This window comes from Platalea leucorodia (genome assembly GCF_965183815.1).
Source record: "Platalea leucorodia genome assembly, chromosome: 1".
NCBI lineage: Eukaryota > Metazoa > Chordata > Aves > Pelecaniformes > Threskiornithidae > Platalea > Platalea leucorodia.
In genome coordinates, this window is record NC_138823.1 from 76600801 (window position 1) to 76623707 (window position 22907).

Consider the following 22907-nt stretch of genomic DNA (forward strand, 5'->3'; position numbering starts at 1 on the left):
TTTCTCTCTTAGCCACAACAATTGACTTGCCCAGGGTAACTCTAACTATGAAATAGGCGTTATAATTATGCATGTTGCTTGATAGAAATGAGGGTTGCCAGTCAGATGCTGATGGAAGTTAAATGTGCAGAAATCCAGAGGAACAGAAATCAACAGTTACTCTGCCGTTGTTACTGGTTAACAGATGATTGGTGCCTGGTTCGAGAGCCTCTTCACAGGCGTTTAGGTCTGTGAGTCCAGCTTTCTGGCACTGATTGCAAGGCTGGTGCCTAAACTGGACAAGCATAGAGATTAAAGAGAGCAGACAAAGGCATCAGGAAGGAGGGGCCCAAGATCTGATAGAGATTCCTCTCTTGCTGTCACACGTGCTCTTAAAAAGCATGAGAGAGCGCAGTTTCTCCTATGCAGTTTCTGTTCGCAACTTTGCAGCTTCATATAGAAGAAAATGTTGCTTTTCTTCTTCAGGAATGTCTTTCTTTTGAACCTTCCTTCAATTTGTCCCACAGGGAAGTGCAAGCGAGGCCACCCTGGTTTCACTGCTTGCTGCAAGAACCAAGGCTACCAGACGGGTGCAGTCAGAAAAGCCTGAGCTAACAGAAGCAGACATCATGGGCAGGCTGGTGGCCTATACTTCTGATCAGGTGAGTACCCCTCAAAAACACGGAAACACGGGGGCTCTACTTCACAATTTCAGCCACCTCAATAGGCGGGTGAATGAAGCATAAACTCTTTGGATTGGTGACTCTTTGGTTTTGCTTGTTTAAATCTTATTGCACATCATAAGTGGGCTGGAATCTCCTGTGCGCTACCATAATACAAAGAAGAAATATCCCGAGGTCAGTGTTACCTAAGCATTGCTTCTTTACAAAAAGAGCTCATTTGAAGTAAAGATAGATACTTGAGTAAGGTGTTAATTTCAGTTGTGCTGAGTAAGCCTAGGCCATCCTTTAGTACATCGAGGCTTGTGTGTCCGTGCGCGCAGACGTTATTTGCCTCCTACGTACACATGGGCAAACAAACACACATACATCCTCTGCCTGTGGGCGTGCACGGGTGCGGGTGCACGCACACAGAGAAACCTAGTGCATGAATAGGGAGCAAATTGGTCATGGTACTTGAAGAAGCCCAAAACATGATTCTTTTTTTGAAAGAAAAACACTCCTAAGATCTCCATGTTTCAATACAGCTCAGAAATCTTCTAAGAAAAGAGAAAACACAATCCTTGATTGCTGACTGTGAGTGGTATTTAGCAGCCTGAGTCAGGCTAAATGCTCAGCAGGCCAGGACCGTGAGAGGCTTTTACTGTTAATGAAAGCAAATTTTAGTCTTGTGAGTTCTGCTGCTCTGACCTTCCTGACACACTAATCCTACCAAAGGGCCAAGCAGTGTTGCTTCTCTCAATAGCTGTGACATTTTCTTATCTAAATGTCAGTGAGAGAGAAGAAACTTCCTTAGTACTTGATGTTTAGTTTGAAGTAGTACCTGATTATGCAGAATAAAATGGCCAGGTTTCAGGCTTATCTTGATTTACTACTGAGCGTATGTTAAAAAGCCCTGGAGAACAAGTTAAAAGGACACTTGCTCTTTGCTGGTGGGAAGAGGGACTACACCTGTAGGGCGAGAAGAGTCAGGACAAGACAATATGAGGAAAGAGAACTGTTTTCAAATGGCACAAAGGATATTTGTCCTTTTTTGGCCTGGGGCCCTAAGGTCGGTGTTGGGCAGACCGCCAGCCCCAGAACTCAAACTCTGACCCAGTGATGCACAAAGCCTTTTATTTGTTTTCATTTTTTGTCCCATGTAAGTGGCTGACCTGAAATGAGGGCTGACAGGCCTTCCTGCCTACTGAAGGTCAGAGGATCTTATGTTTACCGAAGGATTTGCCTTAAGATACTGCTGACCTTTCAAAGCAGATTGTTGCCCGGCTCACCGGTCCTTCTGCATTAAGAACAGACCTGTGTGACTCATAGGCAATAATCCACAAAAGAAAGTAAGCCTAAGCCATTCCGTGGGAGAGAAATCCATGCACCGACAGAGCATAGCACTGCAAGAATGCTTTAGGAGGGAGGTAAAAAGTTGGCCAGTAAGGAGACGCAGAGCAGAAAGCTGAATTCGGCTCCTGTACGTCTTGGGAGATCATGTTAGCTTCTCGGCATTTGGGGAAAATCTTTATCCCATTGAAATCATTTTGCTTTGCGTTAATGAGTACAGAGCAGGAGAGGCAACCAAGCTTTCCCCAGTAACTGCTTGGGGGTTTGCAGACAACAGAAGAGGATCCCTGTCTGTTTTAGTGCCTGGGCTATCCTGGCTGAGGCTCCTCTTGCAAGGAGCACTGAATGTGAGACCTCGGAGCTGAGAGGAGCATCCAGCTACCCCTGATAGTAGACACCTGACTGTTTGGGACTAGGACAGAAGTCAGGGTACTTTTTTGATGTTCACAAATTTTCTCAGGCCATTTTCTTCATCAACCATTTTTGCCATGTTTATTTGGCTACCTGAAGCAGCTGCCCGCTCATTTCACTTCTTTCTGTTTGGTTTCTTGCTCTCCTCAAGGATGGTGGGAGATTCCCGAGTACTTTGCTGAGGACTAGGAATTCCATGGAGCAGCAGGTCACTAAAGATTTGTTATAATGCAAAAGCATCTTGGCAGTTTTAACCTTAAGATTGTGAATAGCTGTAGCTATCAGAGAGCCTTCCTACAATTTTGGAGACTTGTGGAAGGAATTCTGAGGTTCTGACTGGCTAGCAACCTCAGCGTATTATTATGGTGTGCTTATTTACAATTCTTGTATAAATCAGTTATAAAATACCTCTTTCCATTGTACACTTGAATGAAGTATGGTATTGCTATAGTACACACATCATTGTTTTTCACTTCAAAAGCAGTCAGTTATATTTCAAGTCTAGACTTCTGTATTTTCCCAAGCTGGTGCCTAATTAGTTTGCCAAAGTACGTTAACAAGAGGCACTGCTGAGATACAAGTTAATAGTCGATCTGCCTTTAAAACACGTCATTCCAGGGATATGTGAAGTTGAAAGGCAGAAACTTTATCTTCATCTGGTCTTGTTCAACCTGTGTTTTGGCTTAATCTTTTCTGTGATTATATTCTAAATTGGAATAAAATTAGTAAGTGCTCTTGTAGGCACTAGCAAGAACCAACAAGGGTAGGATGGAGATTATGAATGAGAATAGTCATGATATGAAAAGGTGAGGAACTTTTCTCTTTCAAATTAATGACAATTAATGAAATTGTAGAAGGTAGAAGGTAAAATAGCTTTTTTTGCTTTTAGTCATGTTCTGAAGGAGAGTATTTTGTGGCTATATATACCTTTTACTGTTAACAGAGTTATTATAGTATTGTACTTCACAATTTTATAAGAACTTCTTAGTGATGTCTTTGTTTTTATTTACTGAGATGTACTTCATGTTCTAAAAAAATATTTAAGGGGAATTCAAATAAAATGGGTTATAAATAAAATAACATATTGGGAATGATCCTTAATTGCCTACCAAAATGAATGGATGCATGACTGAACCACAATTTATTCAGTGGGTAATCTAAAAAAAATGGTAATGTAAGAAAATATATCAATCTATACCATACCATGATGTATATTTTCTTAGGGTTCAGCAAAGCTGTATGCCATAAAAATATGCTAGTGAGCAACTGAATCATATCAGGCAAGCTGATTATCTGCATGTCTTCTGGTTGATTTGGAGCCACATCCTGAAGCTCTTAATCAATCCTACCTAATTGCGAACATGTTAATTAAGGCTCTCACTAAGGTTAATTGAACTCTTGTCTGAATGACGCCATGGCAATGGTTTCAAGAATACTTCAGGGTTTCTATTAGTCTATTTGTGTGCCTGTATATATGTATGGATGCGTGTCCATCTGTCTGTCTGTCTATCTGTACGAAAGAGGGAGACGTACGTATCTGTTATGCAACAGTCCCAGGATCTCAAGTATTGCTTTACTTGAAAGAAATTATTTTTTGTTTTCAAAGTCAAATGAACTTTTTACATTCCAGTAAAAGGTATCTGTCTTAAAACCTGCCCATTTCCTTGTAGGCTCATTCGTCAGTGGAAAGGGCTGCATTAATTGGTGGTGTGAAGATCAAAAACGTTTCTTCAGATGATACATTTAGTGTTTGTGGTTCAGCCCTAAAGAAAGTTTTGGATGAAGACAAAGCTTCTGGTCTTATCCCGTTCTTTGTGAGTACTGGATTTTAATTGATCAGTGGATTTATTGCTTCTGATTGATAAGGTATTTTTGACATGAGTAGATGAGATGATCTGTCCCTAACAGAGGGATCGATAGACAGCCTAGCTAGAATACCAGGACAGGTTTCATGAGTGTTCTTCACACACCTTTCTGTGCAGTATAAGCAACTCGTGTGAGCAGCTGGTTGCACTTCTCAGCAAAAATGATGTTGTAAAAGGACTGAAAGTTATATTAGACAGTTGAATAAATGCAGGGGAATTTTGCAGTGGCATGAAGTCCTGCAACGTTATAATCTCCTAACACCTGAATTCTGAACTGCCTCTTTTACAAAGGTATAATTTTGTTTTTCATGTTCTAGCTGACTTGCACATAAACCAAGTTTAAAGGCAATAAATGATGGTATCTCCAACTTAAGTATTTTCAAGAAAAAATAGTTTCTCCTCCTCACTACGTTAGCAAAGAAACCAACCTCCATAAGGTACCCCAAATATCAGCAAGATCAGACGTTGTCAGATGAGTATTTGTGAGTACGTGACTTATCATCTCTAACAGGTGAGCTATAGGCAATCTGGCTGTGGAAGTGCTAAGGTGTCATCATTTCTTGCTATCTGGCCACTTTCCCGTCCAGAGATTCCTGCTTCCACAGCAGTCCAGCAAAAGCAAATGTTTGTATCTGAGTAGCTAAAGCTCATAATCCCCCAGTTTTTGACACAGAACAGTGTTAGATGGGATACAATTCTAACGTTTGGTTCTACTAAGATAAGTACCTGATCGAAAAGAGTATTTGCTTATTCATCAGATCTACTCCTCCTGTCAGTTCAGAACACCATCTTCATATTTCAAGTTAAAGCAAGACTATACCATTTGTTTTTTCATGGAGTAAGTAACCTCTGTTGTGTTTTTGTACACCATCAACAAGATTTTTTGCTAATTTCCAAGCATTATGCCTCTACAAAACTTGACATAGACCATGATCTGTATAGCTCTGTAAAGGGGTATGATATGCTACCAATAATAGGTTTTGACTGGCCTCCACTGAAGAAAAATCGGAGGAAACACCCGCTATTGTAGGAACCGAGAACTTTAGAAATGGGGTTTTTTTAGAGAGTCAAAAATATGTCATGATTTTTTCAGAAAAGTCATGTCTGACGACGATTTTTTCTTTCCTTTCATGTGGTAACATTTTGAAAAGGGCTAATGTGACTTCAATTTCTATTAACTGTTTTCAGAAGAATTAGCAGATTAAGCTTGCTTAATGGATAAGTGGATGGCTAAGTGCCAAATAGGACAAAGAAGCTTAAATTTCACCGAGCTCTTTTGAAAATGTAATCTTTGTATTCTTCTTGTTATTAACCTTTCGTGTCTGTTTTTATGTAGTGTGAGGATGACTAGGGTGAAAAGTGTTTCTCATATGGGCAGAGCGCTGCTAATTTCTAGCCTGCCTAGAGCTAGCGAGCCCTTGGGATGACCGAGCACATCCCATCAATTGCTTTCCAATAGAAGACGACGACTATGACTGAGAAACAAAGCATCTGTAAGGCTGCCTAAATGAACTTTCTTCTGTGGGCTGCACCTGTTGAAGTGGAGATGTGCCATAAGGCATGTTTTATTTCTCTCTTATATGGTACCAGCTCATAATATCTTATCTAAGATTCTACTTGTTTCTCTTACAGTTAATTTAAACAAAAACAAGGACAGCGCTAGATCACATCTCTGTGCACTAATGACAAATTTAATGTGGTTTTTTCCTCATCTTTCGTCCGTTAACGAAAAAAATGCAACTTGCCCCTCATAAATATTCTTTCCTTATTAATTTTTCTAGGTGTAGCAAGAAGAAATAAAAAAATCTGGATTATGCATTCAGGGACACCTTTACAAAGGGTGATTTAAGGGTTGTTTTTCTTCCTCTGTTTGCTTAGCTGTGCAAAGCAGGCTTTCAAAGACCGTAGAGGCTCAGTCTGAGTTAATATGGCCTGTGCCAGGTCTTCCATTTATTTGTATACATAAAACATGTCAGCTTAGATTAAACTAGATCTCATTATCCTTACGGTTGGCCCCTTAACTCAAAAGGTGTGTTAATTCTCTGTCATGTGGAGCAGCAGTCCATGCGCTGTATTAGTGCTCCCTTTTCTGGCTTGCAGATTTCAAAAGCCTTTCCATTTCTTTTGTTCTTGAGTAATTTGGTGCTAAGTTATTTTGCTGTGGTGAGAAAGATAGGCACATTGCCAAGGAAACACCTTATGCCCTTTGATTCCTTGTCTCCCCGTGTTTGCTGATCCTTCACTAAGGGGAGCGAGTCAACGTCAAAGGAAAAAGTTTTAACAGAAGTTGTTCTGCCTGCAGAGACATGCGACAGCAGAGAGATCGTTCCTAACGAAGAGATCTTGGTTGCATCCAAGCTGATGCCGTCTCCTTGATCAGCAAAAAAAAAAAAAGTTTTGCAGGGGATTCAAAAGAAAATAGAAGCAAATTACAATGCCTTATAGGCACAATTCTGCTCTTACATTTAATGAATAAATGAGGCATCATTACACTGAACTTGACAGAAGTGCTTTGCTTGTAGAGGTGAGGGGAGAATCAGGGGTGCGACTGCTTGATGTGAAACAGGTTCTCTCGTTACAGCAATCTGGTAACTATGGGTTTGCTTTTCCCATACATAGGATTTGGCAGGCAGCCTTTTTCTGGGAGAGGCGTTGTCTTTACAAGGAGTCTTTGAATTCCTATCCACCAGCAATGTCTTTTAGCACTAGTAACGTGCGTATCATTTTGTTCAGTGAAGGCTATTGCCAATTAGCGTACGCAGACCTCTACTTTTGTTTCGTTTTTATTTCTAAGTTCAGACTTGCGTTCCTTTGTCTCTTTCAAAATACTTTTGCAGAAATTGAAACAGAGAGATTCTCACAGAGTAAAGCAAGCAGACTGTGCAAACAAAGCACTTAACCCTGTCAGGTGTTGAGGCACCGAAGTTGCCACGACTTACCGAGGAACAATTTCCAAGCGTGGCTGACACGCAGCCCTTCGTCTGGCCACCAGTTAAGGGGGAGCTTTAAAGCGCGTGCTGAAGTCATGCCCGTTTCATTAGTTGTAACCGCTAACCGGTGGTTAAGCACACACGTAAACGCCGTTCTCCGCTGGGCCCTGTGCTCCCAGCTTGAGGCAGGCCTCTCTACGTTGGATGAATGCTGACCGGGGGGCCCAAATGTGGAGGCCGCGAAGTTAAGCACCGCTACATGCAGATGTAGGGTCCGCTGCACTCAAGCCGAGTTCACTTGAACGTGTCTAAACGTGGCCTGTGAGCTTTATGCTGTCTTTCGTAAGTCAACACTGATACATTGCAGCTGGCATCGATACAGTACAATATACCTCAACAACCCCATCCAGTATAAAGCTGCTATAACGTGATCGCCTCGCTGCTGAACAAAGGCCCAGCGTGAAACCTCTCTGATTCTAGCTGAAGTGACTCTTCTGAATGATGATCTGCAGGGTACGAAGAAGCAGGCTGCTTGTATCCGGACTCACTCGGGAAACAATAAATCAGAATTAGACTGAGAGAGGAGCCATCTCTTCAGTAGACGTTAACACTTAGATCCTGGCCACAGATTCCCATTTGGCAGAAGCATTCTCGAGACATATACAGATGTCTAGGGCGATGGTTCTTAACCCACAGTTTGGGAATGATTGCCGTTTTGTAAAATCCTGAATGGTGGTTTAGTAAACTGCTGCAGTTTTCTTCAAGCCACAGACATTCTGAGGAGCGCAAGCTGGCAAACAACTGAGTAGGAGACAATAAAAATAAGAAGAGAACATTGAAAGCTCTGCCTCACTTTAGTTGATTGCAAACGAAAAGCTTTGTGGTGAAACTGTGCAACATGTGTCCACGTCTTTTTCAAAAGCTGTAGGAGGCCTTCCAGTTGAAAAGATTGGGAGTCATTGCTCTCAGGCACCATAAAGATTCATGCATGTTCCCTGACACAGCTCTTGATTTCAGGAAAGCGACACAGGAGATGACTGATGCAAGCCTTTTGGCTGCTTTGTATTCGCAACCAGGGCTGAGTCAAATGTGAAGTGCACAACCTGGAAAGGATAAGGCCTGCAGGCTGTACTGAGCCATCAGTCCCATTTCTGTGATGCCGCCTGTCCCCTGCCCTTTGCACAAATGTGATTTTGCCGGTGTTACACAGGTTACAAATTGAGTTACGTTCATTGTGTAGTACTGAGGCGGGGTAATGGGAGTCCTGACAAGAGCAGATGCTGTCACTTTAAGCGGTTTCTGAGAATTAAAACAAGTAGCTTCGAGGCTTAGACACCTGCAGAGGGGACAACGAAATTATTTCAGAAACTGAGGTAGACTTTCCAGAACAAGCCATTATTTAAACGACTAAGCATATGCTGGAACTCATGTAAGCTCTCATTGAAGCAACACACTCCTTACCGTGATCAGAAGGAGAATACTTTAACTGCAGTACGACACGAATAACAAGAATGGGTAACTTTCTGTTGTGAAATCTCCATCGTTATTTTAATTGCTGGAGTAGCCAAGATAATTTTGCTCTAATCTTGTCAGAAAGTCCACGCCATATTATCATAGGATATATGTACAAAAGCAGAGCTAAGTCTGTAGTGCACTCTTTACTTGGGTACTTTCCAGTCCAGTGGGTTAACCCCTGTTCTTTATGGGTAGAGACAAATTAGAATTTTCATCACGGTATCCTCCGTTTCTTCTGACACAATCTGTAGATCTGTGGCTCAGCTAAAGGTGAAATGCAGGTTTCTCCTGGTCGTGGGAACGTCTTAGGTAGACAATAATGCGATAAATATATTGCCACTCCATACATGCATGCCCTCTTAGTAAAAAAAGGGAGCAAACTTACTCCTTTTTAAAAAAATACCCTGCAGTCTTTTTAAAGCCACCTCCCTCAAAGGATGATTAAACTTCCAGAGAAGCCATAAATGTACCTCAAGGCACTGTAATTATTCTGTTCTCCCCATGTGTCTCAGGTATACGGGAAGGCCCAGTATAGATAAAGATTAGATTATTCTGAGGGAAAAATGTGTTAGCAGCAAAGTTTTATTAACTGTCTATTCAATGCGCTTCTCATTTTCAGATCTGTGTTTGTTTCAAACTCAGGTTCTTAGTAGCTTGATATGGAAAAAATACTGAATCATCCCTTCCTTATTTTAATAATAACTTTGCCTATAGCCAATATTTTAATAATAACTTCTCCCATAGCCAATATTTTCTATCGGTGCAATGGAACATGATTATAGTTCTTAATATTGCTCTACCTGTGAAACTGGGGGAACACGTGCGCTGTCAGGGATAAAACGTTTTCAGGGTTTACATGACTACGTTTCATCAGGTCTGCCCTATAGAAAGGCAGGATCTGACTTCCTCTAAGAGTGACCATAAATTTCTATGAACGAAATACTATCTGAGTACTTCCCATTAAACAGAAGAATTCAGCTCCCTACAGCAATTTAAAATATCTCTGAGGTATATGGTCTAATATAGATGCAGAAATGTTCAAAAGTGTACTTCAAAAAGAGGTTTTACCTCTCTAGCAATAGATTATCGAGTTAGTTCAGTATTCTTGGGATGTATCTCATTTTCCCCTAGTTATATGCGCATTCTACTGTGAAACTTCAGCATTTATGTTGCCTCTGCCTTTGGCCCACTGGTCATGCAGCAGGATACCTGACATGAGACAGTAAGGAAGAATGGCTCCAGTATTTTAGGATGAAGTTGGGAGAAAAAGTTTCTCTGGGAAAAAGTCTTGCAAACCTAGTAGCGAACGTACGCTGCTAGTGACCAGGTCCCAGGCTGCAGATCCGTCGAGCACAGATCTGTTACAAGGCTCTGTTACAGAGCTGTGGCTCTTTAATTCAGGCAGGAACAGTGTGTGATCCATGCTGCCAACAGGAACTCCTGCACCTTTAAGTTGCTCAAGTTCAGCGCTTGCTTATATACCATAAACTGCAAATCATTTTGATGATACATGCGTATGTGAGGTTAGTATTGGGCCACATGATAAGCATGTGGAACACATAGGAAACACACAAAATATAGCATTAATCCTGTGACTATATTACATTACTTATCAGTCAATTTTATATTAACATTTGGTTTTATGCGGCTGTCTCAATGGCTGCTTATGGGAGCTCTGACAAAAACATTGATTCTCAAAAGTTCCACTGAAGGATAGGTATTGGCTAAGATCAGTTTATTTTGCCCTATATCATCTGTTCTCTCTGTTTAGCATTGCCCTTGCGAGCAGTTTTTTTCATTTGATATTTTTCTTTGCTGTAACACTTAATCTTTTTTGCCTTTGTTTTTTTGGCTCTGCAGTTCTGTGCAACACTTGGAACCACATCTTGCTGCTCCTTCGACAAGCTGTTAGAGCTGGGTCCTATTTGTAAGTCTTTCCTCTTACTCTCTAAAATTGCAGACAGCAGTTTAAGCCACGCTGAGTCATTTCCAGGGCATTGTGCAGCGTCAGTGTGCAAATTCAATAAGGCTACTTACAGATGAGACCTTCAGTTACAGTTTTCTTTCTAATATTAGGACAAGCAGCAAGCTTGCATTCTCAAACCGGTCAAGAGAACAGAGGACGTTGCCTCGAGGGGTTTTTGGGGGGCACGTATTTTGGGGAGCACTGTCAGTTAAAAAGTCCTGTGAGTGCTTCAGTTTGTAACATTTTTCTTCAAGCCCTTCTACCTGCAAGGCATCTAGAGCAATGGTGAAGATCAGGGAAAAGCTGAACTCTAATTCCGCTCTGCACCAAGGGTTTTGTTTCTGTCTGGTTCCAATGGCTATAAAAAGCAGGGAAATAGGCACCAAAAATCCACAGGTATTCTCCTTAATCCTTCCTCTCCCTTCCCCGATTTCTTTCCTCGTGCCAGAGAACAGGACAAGTGCCAGGGTGTTTAATACAGTTTAATACAGGAATTGTTACCGTGTGCATTAATACGGGTGATCTATAGCAGAGCGTGAATACTGAATTACAGAGAATACAGGAGAGGCTCGCATGCTAAAATACTGCTGCAGAAACCATTCAGTGGCTAATCGAAACCAGCACTTTCTTAACCTTTCAATGCTTGCCTTTGCATAAGCGTCTCCGTCCTCGAAATAAAGAGTTTGCTGCACGTAGCGCAGAAGCGTGCGCATGCACATGTATCAATATGGAAAACATACTGTTTAGAAACACGTGTTTGTGATTCATGAGTCAGAAGTGGGGAGCACAGCTGAAACTCTAGCTCCTCTTGCTAAAGTAGATAGTTTTCTTACCACAGAAATGATAACTTCCTCTCTAGATACATCTTTTTAAAGTGTGTTTTATAATGGTTCTTCAATCAAAATCCTTTAATATTTTATGTTGCTTCATATTAATAAGATAAACCTAGACACAGAAGGACTCAGTTCCATTAGAAGTGGGGAGGAAGAAGAATATGTTACGTATACATCTTTATGTATTAATGGAAACCCAGGTGGTAGAAACATTTAATCTCTTAATTTAATTTTAAAGTGGGAAAATAATAACATCAAAGGAAAATCTCTCAGGCACTTGGTTTCATGCAAATTAATGGGGCTTTTTAATCTGCTGTTTAATTTAGTTCCCCTTCAATTACTTTTTTTTTTAGGTAATAAGGAAAATATCTGGATGCATATTGATGCGGCCTACGCCGGGAGTGCATTCATCTGCCCTGAGTTCAGGCACCTTTTAAACGGAGTGGAGGTGAATGAAGTGTTTCTTCTCCAGCAGCCTGCTAAAACCTTGCTCTTCCATAGAATTTGTGCATCTCTTATGCATCCAACATTACTGGCTCTTGTAGAATCTCTGAGTACGCTGCACTTCAGTTTGCACTACAACTCCCTGTACAGTCTATTACATGACTTATGTTTATGTAGTTTTTAGTGGTTTATTCTGGGAGTATGCAAGTTACCAGCGTATGTAAAAGTCTGTCATCCAGAACAGCAAGGAGCAGTGAATCAACAAAGTGTCTTACAAAACAGAAGAGAGGAACTTTTTCCCGAATGTCCAAAAAGGCACATTTATAACACCCTAATTCTGCATTACACAAAAGAGAAAAAAAAAACCAAAACCAAGAAAAGAAGTTCAACAAATGAATGAGCTCATTATGTCTGATTTTTTGCTTACATCCTGAAAGTCATCTAGGATAGAGCCAGTGGCTGTATCTCAAACAGACAGGGTTTAATAACCAAGAGAGCTAAATGAAATATTCCTCCAACAGCACTCCCGTTCCTTTTTCCCCGCCTCGCTGAGCTGCTCGGCATTCAGTTGCCCAGATAAGAATACTTCAATTTCCTGCTGCTCCCCTCAGACAGTCAGATAAGTCCTTGTCTTCCACGTCAGTGGAGAAAATATTACTGTTTGGTAAAGCCAGAAGTTTAAACACAGCACTGATAGGTAGGGACTAATGAAGAAGAGGAGGGAAACCTCCCTGACAAATAAAGCATTTCTTTCTGTCTCTTTTTTATCAGCAAATGAAGCCTGTTGTAATTTCCTGTGGGGGAGTATTTTTTAAATTATTGGTATTGGCTCCTGAAGGAAATGAAACAGCGTACCTTGTTGGTGCCAGCGTTTGTCATAAGAGTAAATATTTAACAACCATGAATAGGTTTCTTACCTGACATAGTACAGGGAGATAGCTAGATAGATGTATAGATAGATAGACAGACAGACAGACAATGTCCTCTTATGAGAGCAATGGTTAATTGTTTACAAGTGACAGAGAAGGTTATGAGAAGCAAATGAGAACAGAAAAGTGCTGTACGGAGTAGTCAGCTGGTGCTGCCAGGCCCTGTCTCTTTTTTAAGGCTGGTGGCATCTGCCTTTGTTAACACATAGCACACGGACGAAGCCTTTCCCACGCAATGGCCGTCTCACTTACCTGGGTGTCCTCTGATGCCATGCCTAAACAGACATCAAGTGAAACAGGCCTGTTACATGGTTTATATAAACATGTACTGTGAATGCTTATTCTGTGTTGGTTTTTCTTTTGACTTGGATCATATTCTTGCAAATAGAAAGCTTAGTGAATTGGTTTTGGAAATTGGGATATGAACCACAACAGATGTTTCTGAGTATGCAGATTTTTTTTTTTTTAGTTTACACTGAGATATTTACTTTTTCATAACATATGTATCTAAAAAGTATAATTGTTAGCAAATGCTCAAAATGTTGATAACACCAACACCATAGCTGCACACCAAACCTCAATGCCATCCCCCAAATAAATGAAGATTTAACTACAACAGTTATTAAGGAAGGTGACATCAGCATGAAGATTATCTATAAAGCCCCAATTCAGGAATTCATTCGTAGTTAAGGTGTGCTCTGACAATTTGACAAAGTTGTATCATTAGCACATGGATCCTTTTCTCTTTCATAATTCTGTTTTTTATTTATCCATTCTCAGTTTGCAGATTCATTTAACTTTAATCCTCATAAATGGCTCCTAGTGAATTTTGACTGCTCTGCTATGTGGTAAGTATTACAGTAAAAGAAAACATTACAAGAGACAAAAATCACATGTTAAATTAGTCTGCCTTTCTAGCAGTAGACATTTATTTACATTTCTGTGTTGAAATGAAGAGTTCTGGATAGGTTTAGCTCTTGTAAATTATTTACAAAATTCACTCTTTCATTTAATCCAAGTTTCAGTAAAATTTTGAAATGGGTCTGAGCTCTGCATTATGTTCCAGAGACAGAGAGATCCTGAAAAGTCTGCAGATTCATACTTGCTCCATTTTGGGACTGTTTAAAACGTAAATGAAAAAAAAAACTCATTGAAGGATGTTAATGCAATGAACAGCACGCTAAACAAAGCTTTTTCTTCTTTTCCATAAATTCCTTTTTGCTTGAGCCTTGACTCTTTCAAAAGCCTTTCTAAAAATGCTTGGGATTTGGCTGACGAAGAGCGATTGTTTTCAAAAAGGACTATTTATGCCATTTTGTACTGATTTTCAGTTTCCCCAGATGACAGCAGAGGTGACATTTTGATTTAAAAAAGACGCCAAAGGAGAAGCAGTAGGCATACTTTGAAACAAAGCAAAGTACCATAGGAGTACTAATAGCAGTAATAATGACCTCCCATAATAGATGGTCCTGTTATGGCCCACTGGGATCTCCAGAACCTAGTGTCTACCAGCGGCACGACTAATGATAGTTATTAGCAAAACAGCTGCTCAGGAAGTGCAGGCTGTTTATCAAAATAAATGAAAGCATCCGTTTCAGTTAGAATAGAACAAAATCTGCAAAAGTGAAAAAAGAAGGAAAAACTGAATGTTAAAAAAGAAGACTCTGAAACATCATCCGGAATAAGGTCACCTTATTTAAAAGAAGAATAAACGTGAGACAGTGATCACTCAGTTGCCTTTGGTTAACCTTTGGCTCATGTAAAATCCTCAGCAAAGCTGTCTTTTGCACAGCTGTGCCTGTTATTCGGATAATACATTACATTTCTGAATGTAAGAGTTTTCCCAATGTAGGCACTTCAAATATTCCAAGCCATAATGAAATTTTTCTTTTCTGTACAGTAAGTGGCTTACATTTGGATCCTGATTCATCAGTAGTGGCAGTGATTAACCCCAGACTCCAGTTCAGAAGTGCCTCATCAGTAGCTGTCCCTCTCTGTGTGTGGAAACAGGGAGAAGATGAAACTCCTTTGCCACCTTCTCCCTTCTTTTTCTCACCACTCCAAGACACTGTTAACAACGTAGCCACTCAGAAATGAGAAAATACACCATCGTTCTCTTTAATGTGTGTAGGACAACTAGGGGCCAGAGTCTAGTCCCTACCAGTTTAACTTCTCATTAATTCTGCTTTCCCCTATAACCCTGTGGAACTCCATGTTAAAAGTGTTTTACCTGGCTTTCCAGGAAAACAAGGCATCTACACTCACGGCATCTGGAAAGACTGAGGAAAGTATTTTTCTCCATTTGGTTTCTTGCCTTTGTTTAGATAAGCCATTGCATGAAACGCTTGGTGTCATAGGTAGGAGGAGTCCCTTACAAGGAATCTCAAGAGACCTTGCAACATGTCTCCTTACCCAAAGCGAAAGTTTCACCGCTATCGCCATTCAGGCTTCATTTCAGCGAGGCATTTACATATGGGTGCCATTCACTTCATAAAGAATGAAGTGTACATTTCAAGTTAAACGCTGACTTGAAGCCAAATCCATCGTCCAGCTACTTCTAAGGCCCGTGTCCAAAATTCACCTCTCTTACCAACAGTAACACTGCCTGAAAAGATGAAATGTAATAACGAAGGGTGAAGGAACCTGGTCAGAAGAAGTAACTGTGAAGGGTACAGAGTCCTCTCTTAGGATCCGTGGGAAGTATTAACCACGATATTGTAATCATACGGAAAGAGGTCAATAAACAGCGAACACCATTTCAGAATCCAATTAGGCTGAGACCCATTGACGGACAGGCTGCTAAATCACCCAGGCTCCCCAGGACTTTCTCCAAGAAGCACTCCCTTTTCTTTTCCCTGCAAGTTGATTAAGATAATCTAGCCGTTGGATCTGTAATGTACCTATTTAACTGCTCCGTGCAATACGTAGCACGGATGTCATTTGGGATTTGGAGGCAATGCCATTATAAACCTTTTGTAAAATATTCTCAGACTTCTCGCTGTACAGAAAAGAGCAGTCAATTTCCTGTAAGAAGGAATTTAATAGAGCCACTCGGAGAGGGGTACACTTTCCGTATTCCAGTGTTGGTGTCCTTTAGAGACTCTGCCTTGAAACTACCAGTCAGTTTTGCCTGACTCGTTTAGTTGGTGCTCTGGAATATTATAAAATTGCTATTTTGTACAAGAGTGTCCTATTACCAATTATGCCACTAATCATTATTAGTGTTCCCATTTTAGGCGAAGAAGTGTCTCCTTTCAGAGAGAGTGAAAACAGCCATCTTAAGAAGCCTTGGTGTTCTTGCTTTTCTGTTACTCTTTTCAGGGTTTAAGCGTTAACTTTTGGTTGGGAAGGTTGTTTCAGGAGTTGAAAGGAAGGTGCTTATAGGAAATGGTTATCTGTAGATGGAAGGGAAACCTTCCTGTCGGTCTATAACATGAAGTCACCTTTCTGGTTATTGTGTCCGTCAGTCAAAATGGACCGAATAGAGTGAGCGTGTTCAAAGCTGCAGCTGTGCAATCCAAGCAAGTAACTTTTCACAAATGTTCATTGCTGTATTCACCAGGACTTGTATTGTGCATTTCGTATTAGGACTACTTAACAGGGGGATCTGTGCCACTCAAGGCAGATCTTAGTAGGTCTATTAGCATAACATCAAGCCTTGAAAAAATTCTAGCTTATCAATGACAGTTTGGAAATGTATATTCCGGAACCTTCAGTCCACCAGGGGTATTTGCAAAGCAAGTTAAGAACACCGCTTCTGTCCATTACCAGACCACACAAGCACTTAACTGCAAAGAAGTTGAAATACACAGGGTGAAATCTAGACGTCGTGTATAAAGGTGCAACTCAACTGGTTCATATACGTTGATGTCCAGGCTTTGGATTTATTTTAGTAATCCTTTCAGATGGTTTGTCATGGATGCCAGATTAAGACCTGTGAAGTCCCCAGGTGGAACAGGCACCACCTTTTAAAAAAGCAGTCACATCGCCAAGGAAGCGCAAGATGACGGCATTTTGATAGCTTCTAAGAGACCGGGTGCTCCTGCAGAATAGTTACGTGTGCCGCTGTTTAGCACAGCCTGTTACAGGAGAAGGAATGACGCTCTCGCAAGACAACTGATGATATTGCTTGTAACGTGGGTTAGTTGCGTATGGGATGAGCTACTGAAACCTGGATCTATCCAAGTAATCAAATATATCAAGTGAACTGCAGGTGAAGAACTTAGGGTTTGTTCACAATACTTACCCTAATTAAACCTGCTCTCAGATAAGAGTTGCTTCCTTGTGTCCACAGGATATTTTCAGCACACAAAGAGGTGATTTACTGTTTTTACTGAGCGCATTCTGAATGTCTTTTACTGTTTTTCACGTGCATAAGCTTTCTTATCTTCAGCTACGTACTTTCCATACCTGAAGGCAAGTACTTTGTTAACCTTGTACCCTCCTGACCATTAGAGCGGGAGGAAGGCTTTTTGTTTGTTCGAATAAGATGTTTTGTGAGCACAGCCTAGGTGTGAACGAGACGGGGTGTATCTACTGGCCCGTGCATGTATACGTACACGCTAAAATACTGGCAATTAGATTTTTACTTAGAATTCGATACTAAAACATGACAAAGAACGTAAAAGAACGGATGCACAGAAAACCATAAAAGGTTTGGACTTTTGCCATTTAGAGTGTCCCCATGGGGACGTAATTATTGCTTACTTTGTGATATATCTATAGGCCTAACATGATCATGTAGCAGTCTCTCCCTTTTTGATGTCTGGTTTCTCCTTTTGCTGCCTCTGTAAACCCCGTCGTTTGTAGAGGTGAGTCAATCTCACACATAGAGCGAAGCATAAACCAGCAAGATCTTGTTCTTACCCACTGGCAAAATGTAGCTTATTCTTTCTGAAAGGCACACGCTGGCTTTTGAAACGCAGTCCAGTGACACCACCCGCTAGCTGGCCCCAGTCAGGTACGCTTCTCGGTTTTACATTCTGCTGTAGCGTACCTGTCAGCCATCGCGCATCGGATCCAGCTACGGGCAGGGTGGTACAAGAGGGAAGCCCGAGCCTGGGCCGGGTGGCTCGTCCCTACCGGTGGCTGCTGCTGCCACCACCACCGCACGGACCGACAGTGGCCAGCACCCACAAAGCTCAGCGTGGCTGAGCACGGTGTCTGGGAAGCCACAGCTCTTCCCACAGCTTTGTACTGCAGTAATTTCAAGGCAACTTCTGTTGACTGCAAACATTAACATAGCTTTAGCTCGTCTCACATTCTGGTGTGAGTGTCTGTCGCCATAAAAAGATCCCCTGTGTCTGTCTCTTGTCTGTTTTTAAATATGCAGTCGTGCAGTCATGCTGCCCGTTCCTGCTGAGCCTTACGCTTAGCTACTTGTACGTACAGTACGGATATGACTGTGAAACAGCACTGACAATGGCACAGGCTGTGCTCAGGAAATCCGCCCATTTAAACGCATTCAATTTCCCTTCACTTCTTGTGGAAATGTAATCCCTTCAATTTTACTTCCTCAATTTCTCAACTTGATTTCTTTCTTTTTTATACAGGGTGAAAAAAAGATCCGATATAATAGGTGCCTTTAAATTAGACCCTCTCTACCTGCAGCATCAACATCAGGAGTCTGGTAATTTTATACTTAAATGAGATTGTTATTATTAATGTAGTTTTGTTTGCACACTGATACTTAATGGAAAAAAGGATTTAAGATGAAAACTGAAATTCTTGAAACTACCCAAGCCGTTTAGGAGCCTCTCTCCATTTTCAGAGTGCCGCAGGGAGTTAAGCTTGTGAAAGTGCAAACAGCCTTGTAGTGAGATTTTAGTTAGTACAAAAAGCCGTTTGGAAAGTCATTTTATAGAGCATCATATTAATACTTTCGTACCGGGATTTCCCCAGCTCCAGATTTACCACTGACCCTCTGTAGGAGTGTTGAGAAAATTCTTCATGATCTTTTGCTAGTCAGGTGGTATTGGGTGCTGTGTATCGAGTCCCTTAACCTGCCTTCCCCGCAGATCTTCCGCCAGGATGATTTCAAGATCTGATTTGCTTTCAGGGTTTCTCAAGTCTGTGACCTTTTTTTCTTAGCTATGCTTGCGAGCTCTGATTCAAATTTTCCAATGCCCATGTCTGAAGCACACATTCCCTGAAAGCGCAAGGAGGGGGTGAGCTGTGTTTGAGATCCGTGCTCTGCTTTGAATGGTAGCTCTCTGGGACATTATCCTGTTGCTCTCAGGTTCTTACATTGATCGTAGAGAAGGAGGTAAGTGCAGGCTATCCGTCTGTCTTGTACCAAACGCTCACGAAAGTTCTTCACAAAATGCTCGCAAAGGACTCGGAAATCTTGGGCCCTGTACAAAGCTCCTTAGTGCATTCGTGCTGCTCCTTGCACATACCTAGCCACTGCAGAGTGGCATTTGCCACCCTGAAGCCTGTTTGTCCACGTGCGGTTAATAGCCGATTAATTGTGAAGAAGGTCACAGCAGTGCAGTGTCAACATGTGGTGCAGGTTCCCCCGCAACTTTCTCAAGAGGGTGAATCACGTGTGGGTGTTCTCACCGTTCACTCTCTCTCCTCTCTTTCCTGGAACTGCTGGTGCTGAGCTGTGCTCACAAGTGTATCCATCCTGAGCGCTCTTCTCTTCTCTCTGTTATGGTTATGAACTCATTGACATTTAAATTAATACCACCCAGAATTCCACCGTTCACTAGAAAGCCCTAGGAAAAATGGAGTCCTGTGCCTTAATCCTGAACTGGCAGAAATTTTGCATTTATTCCTTTTCTACATTTCCAAGCAATGCAAATACAGAACAGTGCAATAAACAGGAAAAGGCAGTAACTCTGGAGCTGAGGTTCACCCTCCAAAGGCTAGGCTTGTTAAGAAAAAATATGTACTGTTTCTTTGCCTTTTTTTTGAAAAATACAAGTTATGGCAAATATACTTACATCCCCAGCTTTTACTTAACGTACGTGAAAAATACTCATCTTGAGGAGAAATCATACAACCTTAACTAAAGTGAAAATACGGCCTTGCGCCAACTGACAGTACTGATACAAGAACCTTAGGTCTTCCCCAGGTTAAGTAACACCAGAAGGAAATGAAACCTTTCTTAAAACCAGGTGCTTCCAGTGAGGCCGCCTAGTTGACCTGAAAACTTTATCTCCCCAGTTGGGTAAGCGGTTGTTCAGCCTTCGCCTTGCCTTCAGAAGGTGTGACAGTACGTTATGGGACCTGGACGTAGCGGTTCCAACCAGATCAGCTGATTCCTAGCAGTCTAGCGATGCTAATTTTTTCTGTGCTCTATTCCCATTTGACATCAATTTTCCAAAGAGCTGGACAACACTTTTCAAATGCAAACCATAGAATCCTAGAATCGTTAAGGTTGGAAAGGACCTCTGAGATTATCGACTCCAACCTGTTAACCTAACGGCCTGGTCCACCTCTAAACCATGTCCCTAAGCACCACGTCCACACGAATGCCTCTAGTTAAGCTGTTCAATCCAGTCCACACTTATGCCTCCCATAAAAACAGTCAAATTTGCAAAGGCGCGAGGCTGTTGCAGGCCCTGTTGATCCCTGTGTGGTTTAGGGACGTCAGCACTCCGGAAAATAGGACTGGTCTAGTGGAGGGTCTTATTTTTCTGACTGTGTCTCTGTATCTCAGGTCCAAGAATTCCCATCATGGTTTACAAGGCAGATGAAGTAGCATTTTTGAATTTGCTCGTCTCTCACTCAAGAATTTAAGTGAGCAGAAAAATGCATCTATCTGTGAGCAATTACTCTTAATAACCACATGGCAATTACGTGTGCCCCCAAGGGGAAAGTCTTTATTTTGTCATTAATTATCATTTTATGCGATTTGCATCATCACACCAGGAAGATTATACTAGCTTGCCTGGCAACCCAGGACGTAGGTCAAATCCTGACGGCAGTGTTAGAAGAATGCAGCTTTATGCTCTGTTGTGGACGCCACCCATGCCCCCGCAATGCAATTCCTCCTGGTTAAATACAGATGCAAGACTAAGGCTTGTAATCAAGGACTAATCCTTGATTGCATTCTGCTTCACAGCTTGTGAAAGGCGTTGTTGTGGATCATTAGACAGAGCCCCTTACAGGAGCGTAGGATTATTTATCTGTCACCAGTTGCTTTACTGTCTTTGCTACCGGCCTCGCAGCTCTCAAACCAAAATGGCTGCTACAATGCAGCAGAACGTGAATGTTATCAAATTTCCTCGTTACCGAGCTGAGACAACCGTGTTCGTTTCCTGAGGTCCAGGAGCAGGTTAATGATTGTTGCTTGTTGTGTGGGTTTGTTCCTCATCTGGAAAATAACCTAGGGGCAGGTTAAAGAACCAGATGGCTGTATGTTGCAGGGAGGAAGGACCATGCTGCTGCTTAGGTTTTGGCTGCGTAGATGAGAGCACGTTGGCAAGAGAGCTCGTACCGCCGGAAATACAGGCTTGTTACCCCCAGAACATACAAAGGCTGAGAATTGCCTAAACGACGCAAACTGGCCAAATGCAGAAGCTACGGTTCTGTATGGTACCTTGCGGTTCACAATTCCAGGAGCACTTAGACAGCACTTTCCCGTGGGATTTAAGTACATACTTTCCTATGAAGCTGATGCTCTGCTGCAGACTAATAAAGCAGAATAAGCAAGCTAAGCAGATGCTTCCACATTTTCCTAAAGAAGTGCTTTAGATTTTAGGTCAGTTTAATTTCTGTCCCTGGCTTACTGCAAGCAATCCAGCTTCACGTTACAGTTTCCTTTACTGTGAAATCAGTGTAATTACCTGAGTCAAAGCAAAGGTAGATGTGTCTTGGCTCTGTGCGCTCACATAAAAGATCACTACTAATGCCCTCCCTGGGCTGCTTTGTGGCTTGGTCAGTCTGCGTCTGTAAGGGGCTTTTGCTACGTCAAATGAAAAGCCATAAAAACCCACAGAATACTGTTCTCCAAACAGGAAGGGTCAATTCTGAACCAAATTTTCAAGTCACTTATTAGACATGCTGACGAATGAGCAACAGATACATGAATGAGTTTCAAAGGTAGGTAGAAGCAGAGAATGAGTGATGAAGTGAGTTTGGGGATTCTGCAAACTGTTTCAAACAAAATTAATAATTGCCATTTTACCTACTACTTCTTTTCCTTACAAGAGGAAAATAAACACAGCATTTAGTCCATCACCTCCACAGGATCTGAAGCATAACAGCAAGGAAAATGTGCTTCTCCTCCTGAAAACTGCTTAATTTGTTTGTGGTATATTCTGACTAGCTAAGGAATGAAGCTTACTGCAAGCACCTTCACTTAGCATGCTGGCGGGTATCCTGCTAGGCGCGCAGTGGTCCTGTGGACGCTGATGATGCTGAAGGCTGTGGCAAACAGAAAGGAGAGCTAAGATCCAGCTTTTTCAATAGCATTAGAATGATTGTCGGTTTTGGCTGTTGTGATGAAGCAATGTGAACACTTTTTCTTTAACTTCCAGGCCTTGTAACAGATTATCGGGTAAGTACAGCATCAATGCAATAATTAATGCTATTACTTGTATACACTGGTATTTCCAGGGCTTTTATTTTCTGCTACTATCATAAACCTCAAAACCTTATCTTTCTTTCCAGGAAGGATGCAGCTTGCTAAATTTTCATCATTCCTCAAGCTGAAACTTTAAACTCTGGATTTTTGAAAAAAATTGTTTAAAAGCAGAAATCATCTTGCACGTGTGATATCTCAAGGTTTAGGCAGTAGAAAGAAATGTCCTAAAGATTTTTTTCCTTAACGCAGTGAATAATACATTTTTTAAAACACACTTGTGTTTTAACCTTTAACCAACAGAACCACTGTTGTTTTGAAACGGAAAATGGGCCTGTCATTGTAGATGCTAGCCCCACAACTGGAAGCAAGGCAGCGTCCACGAGCTTCTGAGATACTTATTTTTCCAAAGCCTTCAAGGAGAATTCAGGATGCACAAAGAAAATTCAATTATTTTCCTTGTCACCCTTCCATTCTGACACCGATCTCCT

The 22907-nt window shown here is 41.5% G+C and overlaps 1 protein-coding gene across 5 annotated transcripts in view; it reads left to right on the forward strand.

Moving 5' to 3' along the window:
• LOC309601577 (aromatic-L-amino-acid decarboxylase-like) overlaps positions 1-22907 on the forward strand; it is a gene marked incomplete at its 5' end in the record, with an annotated part of 44974 nt that overhangs the window by 14254 nt on the left and 7813 nt on the right. For 3 of the 5 annotated variants that reach the window (XM_082334669.1, XM_082334670.1, XM_082334672.1), the window contains 7 exons: positions 507-641; positions 4073-4216; positions 10573-10639; positions 11865-11959; positions 13665-13732; positions 18437-18513; positions 22373-22392. In XM_082334669.1, coding sequence (XP_082190795.1) covers positions 507-641; positions 4073-4216; positions 10573-10639; positions 11865-11959; positions 13665-13732; positions 18437-18513; positions 22373-22392 — 606 coding nt within the window. The remainder of the gene's footprint in view (positions 1-506; positions 642-4072; positions 4217-10572; positions 10640-11864; positions 11960-13664; positions 13733-18436; positions 18514-22372; positions 22393-22907) is intronic. The other 2 variants (XM_082334671.1, XM_082334673.1) reach the window with 2 other exon arrangements.